The sequence below is a fragment of the Cuculus canorus genome, chromosome 4 (genome assembly GCF_017976375.1).
Source record: "Cuculus canorus isolate bCucCan1 chromosome 4, bCucCan1.pri, whole genome shotgun sequence".
Lineage (NCBI taxonomy): Eukaryota > Metazoa > Chordata > Aves > Cuculiformes > Cuculidae > Cuculus > Cuculus canorus.
Window position 1 is genome coordinate 65,472,476 of NC_071404.1, and position 8,179 is coordinate 65,480,654.

At 39.4% G+C, this 8,179-nt stretch overlaps 1 protein-coding gene across 1 annotated transcript in view; it reads right to left on the minus strand.

The window, feature by feature from the left end:
• Positions 1-8,179, minus strand: part of HHIP (hedgehog interacting protein) — a 77,778-nt gene that overhangs the window by 65,136 nt on the left and 4,463 nt on the right. Inside the window, exon 2 of the mRNA XM_054066008.1 lies at positions 4,878-5,073. Within this exon, the coding sequence (XP_053921983.1) occupies positions 4,878-5,073 (196 nt within the window). The remainder of the gene's footprint in view (positions 1-4,877; positions 5,074-8,179) is intronic.

Below are 8,179 nucleotides of genomic sequence, written 5' to 3' on the forward strand. Positions count from 1 at the left end.
ATCACGATATGACAGAGTTTTCAATTCTCTGAGAACTAAGCAGTGAGGTAACAGGACTGCCACCCTGGACTTCCAGAGGGCAGACTCTGACCTATCTGAGCCTGGTTGGCAGAGTCTCTTGGGATGCAGTCCTGAAGGGCAAAGGAGTCCAGGGAGGCTGGACAGTCTTCAAGAAGGAAAACATAAAGGCACAGGGCCAGGCCATCCTGTGTGCTGAAAGACAAGCCAGTAGGGAAGAAGAGTGGCTTGGCTTAACAGAGAGCTTTGTATGAAACCCAGGAAAAAATGGAGTTTATGGCCTTTAGAAGAAGGGACAGGCAGCTCACAGGACTACAGGGATTTTGTGAGGTTATGCAAGGAGAACATTAGAAGGGCCAAAGTCCAACTAGAACTTAATCTGGTTACTGTCCCCTGCGCTGGAAGACAGGGAGCAGAATGAAGCTCCCATAATACAAGAAGAAGTGGTTAGTGACCTGCTGCACCACCTAGACACGCATCTCTATGGGGCTGGATGAGATCCACATGAGAGTGCTTAAGGAACCGGCAGAAGTGCTTACCAACCCACTTTCCATCACTTATCAGCAGTCCTGGCTAACCAGAGAGGTCTCAGTTGACTGGAGATTAGCAAATGTTATGTCCAAGAAGGTCTGGAAGGAACAACTACAGGCTTGTCAGCCTGACCTTGGTGCCAGAGAAGGTTATAGAACAGATCATCCTGAGTGCTATCACATGGCACTTACAGGATAACTAGGTGATCAGGCCCGGTCAGCATGGATTTAAGAAAGGCTGGTCCTGCTTGACTAACCCAATATCCTTCTATGACAAGGTGACCCACTTAGTGGATGAGTGAAAGGCTGTGTATGTTATCTACCTAGACTTCAGTAAAGCAATGTTTCCTCAGAGCACTCTTCTGGAAAAACTGGCTGCTCGTAGCTCAGACGTTATTCTTAATGGGTGGATGGCCAGGCCCAAAGAATTGTGGTGAATGGAGGTAAATCCAGTTGGCATCTGATCACAAGTGGCATTCCCCAGGGCTCAGGGTTGGGGCCAGTTCTGTTTAATATCTTTATCAATGATTGGGATGAGGGAATCGACTGCTCCCTCAGTAATTTTGCAGATCACACAAAGGCAGGTGGGAGCGTTGATCTGCTAGAGGGCAGGAAGGCTCTACAGAGGTATCCACCAGACTGGAGCAATGGGCGGAAGCCAACTGTATGGGGTCCAACAAGCGTGAGTGTAGGGTCTTGCACTTGGGCCACAACCCCAGGCATCCCCAAAGGCTCAGGGAAAAGTGGCTGGAAAACTGCCTGGCAGAAAGGACCTGGGCGTGTTGGTTGACAGCCAGCTGAACATGAGCCAGCAGTGTGCCCAGGCTTGTATCAGAAACGGTGTGGCCAGCAGGACCAAGGAAGTGATTGTGCCCCTGTAGATGGTGCTGGCCACACCTCAAATCCTGTGTTCAGTTTTGGGCCCCTCATTACATTGAGGTGCTGGAGCATGTCCAGAGAAGGGCAACAAAGCTGGTAAAGGTTCTGGAGAACAAATCTTATGACTGAAGTAACCGGGGTTGTTTACCCTGGAGAAAAGGAGGCTGAGGGGAGACCTTATTGCTCTTTACAGCTACCTGAAGGGTGGTTGCAGTGAGGTGGTCTCTTCTCCCAAGTAATAAGAAATAGGACAAGAGGAAATGGCCTCAGGTTGTACTGGGAGAGGCTTAGATTGGACATTAGAAAAAAAATCATCACCAAAAGGGTTGTCAAGCACTGAAACAGGCTGCCCAGGGAAGTGGTTGAGTCACCATCCCTGGAGGTATTTAAAGGACGTGTGGATGTGGTGCTTAGGGACATGGTTTAGTGGTGGAGTCGGCAGTGTCAGGCTTACAATTGGACTTGATGATCTTAAAGTTTTTTTCCAATCCAAATGATTCTATGATTCCATGACCTTGGAAAACTTAAAATTCATATTGTTTGAAGATACTTCATTAAGTCCCTTAACTCCAGTGTCACCATCAGCTTAAACTGAGGGTCATAGTTAAGAACAGATGACAAATAATGAGAACAGTCAGTTGGGATGAAGTAGGGAAGTTCTAATCTCATAGACTTTGTGAAACATTACACCGTCCTGTGATGACATAGCCACACAATCCCAACAGCTACTGTTATCGTTCTATTTGAATAAAGAATTGGGTCCACTTTTTCTTTGGATATGCCTAAAGAAGTCAATGGAAGTTCTGATATAGTCATAACTGGTGGGTAAACATCTGTCTTCAGAAGAGTTAACCAAGGATCTGCTAGAGTTTTCATCTTTGCAAAAAGTGACAGAAAAATAAATGAATTTCTGGAGCTAACTTATAAAAAAAACTGATGTATAATAACTCACCAAAAAAAATGACGTATAATTTCTGAATCTTCTTGGTTAATATGTACTGCTCAAGTTTCAATTCCAGAAAAGACACTTGCTATTTGAAATCGCTAATAATATTTCTCATTTGTGCAGGACTTAAGGGATAAAATTATTTTTGTAGTCAGCAGTTTCCTTAAGCTCCTTTCTATTGGTGCTCAGAAACAATTAGCACTCCTTAATGGAGGAACAGTAATTATTTGACTTTTTAACAAATGTGCAGTTAGTCATTGCCATTGGGTTTGGGGGCCTGTTAATTTCCACCTCTTTGTTTAATCCTTCAGGCTAAACTGAAAAAATAATTTCCATAATTCCTACCTTATTCTTTCTCTTGCAATAAATATTATTATGGATATAAGGGTCTTGCAAGTGAAACAGAAAACCCAAATAAGTTATTTTTATTACTTGTAATTTAGAATGCATAAGACAATTAAACTATATTGAAACCCTATAAGTCATCTTCTCAAAAAGAGGGACCTGAATCTTACTTAAATAATACCTTCAGGAACTGCTAGTATAGGTTACAACAACCATATATATGAGTCACATCACCAAATTCACCCCGCGGGTGGATGTAAGTATGCAACAACTTTTTGTTAGTACAGCCCACTTTCAGAACAAGTATTTAGAATGATTATTAGCATCTGATTGATGTAGGAAAAATCTTATTTTAACTGGTGCTCAAGTATGTAAGCTCTTTGCCTGCAAAGCACAGTGCTCTGTCCAGTGCTAAAGTTATGCTTTCATCTGGTTATCTTTCAAGGCAACCTGGGTGGTCACAAAAAGCACTTGACATCTTGATGCACTTCAGCAGTTTTACATATACACAAACTTTGTAGAAAAATAAATTTGTCATTCATCACCACATATGTTGATCTGAGGAGTGAGGTTCCTGTGGCTATAGCTCCTGTGCTGCTCAGCCCTTTCTCATTCTCTTTTCCTCCTTCTGCCTCCTCCTTTCTCCCTTTTCCCTCTTTTACTTTTTCCAATTAAACAAATTGTTTCCTCAGAAACACAGACTTTCACAAAACAACTTGCTCTGGAGTATATACTAATAATTTGCACTGGCTACAAACTCATGTCAAAGAAAGTCTTTGTGCTGACTTCTTATATGGGCCAAACATTTAGAATATCTAATCTGTTATCGCTGTTCAGCAGGCAGTCTTGGCAACTGTGACCCGTTCTGCTTTGCTTTGGGGAATGTGATAAAGAGCAAGAAACAGCTGGTTTAAGAAAGCCTTAGAAACATCTCTTAGTTTATAAAGACAATAATAATATTTTCATATTTGAATGGGTTGAGATACATGTTAAGCCACAGTAAAGGCAAAAAGTAAGTAGATTCAAAATATTTTCTCAAGTCGATAAAAGAACCCTGCAAAAAATCCCTGCGCTCTTGGGACTTTAGAGAAAACAAGCACACACTGTACACACACAATCAAAAACCCTCCTCCAAATCTCATCCACTTAAACTATCCCCTCTACTCAAATATGTTTATATTATATTACAAAGCTGTGTTCATATATCAAAAATGACTACTCATAAATTCATTTTTCATATTGTTATTAATTTCTTTCCAGTCTGCGTTGCTAGTAAAAAAAAATCATCTTAACCAGTTTAATTATTTTCTCCTGTGTGGCATTATTTATAAGGAGTGTTTGGACAGGGAAAAAAGCATAGTTTAAAAATGACAGTCTTAAACATATAAATAATTTACTATTGCAAATACCAAAGACGTTATTTAATACAATAGTGTATTAAGATAGTATTTCTACAAGAACCATCTTCTGTGGTTATTTTGTTGATATAGTTACAAGTGATAGCACACATTTGTTGACTGCTTTAGACAACACAGGTCAAGTTCTGGTTTTGGTTATGTCCAGCTAACTCTACTGACTACACTGAGGAAGAGTTAGGTTAGTTAAGGATTTGGTTGTTAACAGCACATTGGAAGTGATTCAGAGATCATAGAAGTCTATCAAATAGCTCCCTTTTATTTCAATGGGCTTAAAACCCTGTGGAAAAAAACCATCAGTTTCTAGGGCAACAAAACCGAAAAAATACTTTACTCATCAGGTTTTAGAGTCTACAGCAAACAGCCAGCACCCTTTATTACTTGCATTTTAAAGTGATCTGTCCCTTAGAACAGCCCTTTGGATTACCAGCTACTTGTTTACATTATTTGAATGAATGTGCTGGTATTTCAGCAAAGGTAACAGTATCAGATGCTTTGACAGCAAACAGTCCTATGGTTCATGGAAAGTTTAACAGGAGGCTGGCAAGAAAGCACTCAAAATATTTACCTCATTACGTGAGATCCGCAGTGAAGCCCCTAAGATATTCTGTCTTTGCTTGGGCAAAATCCTCTGGATATCAATGGGGATTTTACCTAGTGAAGAGCTGGATCTATGACTGCTCAAGCAATATCAACATTTCAAAACAGACATCCTTTAGCCCAGTATTTTGTTATAGGTTTTACCTGGTATGTGACCTCTGCAAGTATAATAGAATTCTTTACAATAGTCTTTGCACAGGTAGGGAAGAGTTAGTTCTCTCTCAGGTGTTTCGCCTTTCTCAGGTGAGTGGAATAGATTCTGAGCATGAGGTGAGCAGTGTGCACATTTGATTTCCTCCAGTAGCTTCGCACATTCTGTGTTGTTGGTGACAGAAAGTATCTGCAAGCCACAAACCAGAGACAAATAAACATATAACCTGTTTCCCCACCTTAGACAAAAAAAGTTTGCATGATCTAATGTAATAAATAATGCTGGCAGAGCCAATATAGTTAGTATAAATGCATCGTGTTTCATGTCACCACTTTGGAAGGGCAACAGTTATTACTAAGAAATGTGCAATATGTCATTAGTACAGTGAAGTTTTAACCACATGCTTCTCTTTCTCAGATAACAATAACGGTACTCAAGTTTTATTTTATGGACTCATACCTGCAATCTCTTAATCACATAGGTATTTTCTGAACTAGAGGGTTCATTTTTGTGAAGAGGAGCTACAGCAGCAGGCCTTCTACCCACATCTCTTGTGAGAAATACTTCAAAAAACTAACTTGTGAGGTGACTTATTCAAGTATTTAGAGACTAAATATTAAAATTCTACCCTCAAAACACATCAGGAAAATCATATCCAGGCGTTTGTTAAAATGCCACAGTCCAGCAACTGACACAATTGCTGTGGAGTTCAGCAGGTGCCTTGAATTGGTCATGCTTTAAATGCTGCTCTGCTTTCTGCTCTTTCTAACGCAAACTACTTGGAGGTGGGACAAACTGTTTGTTTTCAGAGGTTTATTTTCATAAGTGAAAAAGTAGAATTTGTTTGTAACATCTTGTTTGTCTCAATATTGAAACTGTAGCTTTGTCCTGAAAAAAGAGCACAGATTATGCATAGTACTTGAGGAAGCATGAAACCACGACTGATGATGTGTTTAAGTAAATACAGGAGCCTAAGGAGCGCAATGTCATCAAATCATGAAAAATAATAGAGAACAGCATAGTTGTCTTTATTAGACTTTGAATGCAGTGCACTTCGTTAATCTATTGTAAACCACATGGATTGTTTTTTGATCATTCATCCCAATGGTGGGTAATGGGAAATGTGTTCTCAGTTGAGAGGGACTGAATCTGATCCAATGCAAAAAAACAAAGCTCAGGTTCTTTCTGCTATTTGTTTAGTTCAGCTGTAAACAAAGACTGCAAGACACTTATATTAAGAAATATTAATGTAATAAATATTTGTATTCTGTAAATATTTGTAAGGAGCACATTTGAAAATATTGACATAGTTTTGCTATAGTTCACATCTCTGGGTGGATTTGAAGAAGGACGTCCCATGTCATTCCATTATAATATAACATTGAAGGGAATTATCTAAATTACTTTTGATGAAATAAGTTATTCAGTGCATGAAGACTCGATACGTTTGGGTATGCTGTCTCATAAGTCAGCTCTCTTCTAGGATGGTAACAGTTTTGAACTCAGCATTTTATTTATGGATCATAATTACATAAACCTCAAACACTTGAGAGAAATGCACTCTCCAGTGTTTCAACCAGATACGTATTCAAAATACTACACAATAAATGGCCTGTACCATTACAAAATCCTGTTTAAAGGAACTTTAATTTAGAAGGCGAACTCTTTCCAGGAAAATTTAATCTTACCATGCACATGCTGTGAAAATGCCATCTAAACATGTACTAAATTTTAGTGGCGTACGTTAGACCATTGATTATAAGAACATCATTTGGCTTCTACCCTTATTCTGGTAGACCTGCCACTGGCTTCAAAAAGAACTGCTCTGTGTTTTTCAAGATTGTTAAATGCATTAAACGTTCTGTTCTTTAGACTATCTGTTCTCAGACTATCCTCGGCTTCATACCACCTGCAATTAAGTAATATGACTATCATCTGTCACGTATGCTTTATTACCTCTCTTCTGGCCCTTCCTGGGAATATAATTGACTCTCATCTTCTTTTGGAAAGGGTCTGTCTTTTTTTCTTTCTTTTTTAAATAAAACCTCAAAGACAGCAATCAATTAATTGCATGTTGGATGTACAGCAAAAGGTTTGCATTGGCCCTGAATTCTTCGGGAAATTCCTTCCACAGCCACAGCCCCTCTTCTCCTGAAAAAGTTTAGATTCTTTTTGCTAGATTGCTCATTTGGCCATAGCAGCAGAACTGTTAACCTTTGTCTTCTTTCTCGAGTTTCAGATGTTGTTCCAGATATGGTAAATTTGGGGGAAAATACCTTGAAGGCAGTAACTAAAAATATAATGACAACTACACTAAGCTATAACCAAAATACATAATAACTAAGATGTTGAATATGACTTAATACTGACTAGGACTGCAATCCAGGTCATAGAGAACAGACTTAATATGCCTGCAGTAATCCACACTGTTAAGGCAATCTTCTGCATTAGCTGGACTTTCTTAAGAGATGATGGCATCCTGACCCTCGTACCTTGCGCTGCCATGGTTCTGATTGTAAGTGGCCTCTATAATTCAGTCAAGTAATTGTTTGCCAAATAGAACAAAGTCTGAAGCCAACGGGGGATGATCGAAAGCACTATCCATAAATGCTACTGTTAAGAACATTATGTCACCATGAAGCTGGGAAATGACCTGTTTTGGTGTTTCGACCGAAGGAAAGTGCACCATGACTAGAGACCCTTCAAAGTACCTGCCTACGTTCAGTAGTATCACCTGCTTTGCAAAAGTCCCAGGTGTTTTCATCAGGGAGTTGATCTCAGGCAGCAGGCTTTCTTGTGGTGGCAGTATGATGGTGTGTTTAGCAGTACAAGTAAACATAAGGTATTACTAGGTAAATATTCAGTATGTTTATTGAATTAACAGTGATGCAGACAGAAAAGTGTACTTCTAGTGGAAGACTCCAGAACGTATTGTGACCGGGGCAGGGGGAAATAAATTACAGGATAGCAAAGCTAATTTACTGTTTCTTGTGGAAAACATAATTGATGTTGCCTGGTGATACAGGAGAAGTAATGCTTGCCAACATTTCAGTCCTCAAAGTTAAGACAAAAGGATCCTAATCCCCCTGAGCAGCTGCTATCCAGGAATTAACCACAGGAATTCACCCCCTCATGTCATTTCTGGAATGAATCTTGGTCATATAATAGCTAATCGGAAGATTAAGGAGTGAGAGTCAATCAATTATCTGAAAATCAAGTATAATGTTATTTAACTTTTAGAATGCTCAAGCAAAATAGGGTGGTAACATTTGCACTGTGTGAGGTCTGATGTATA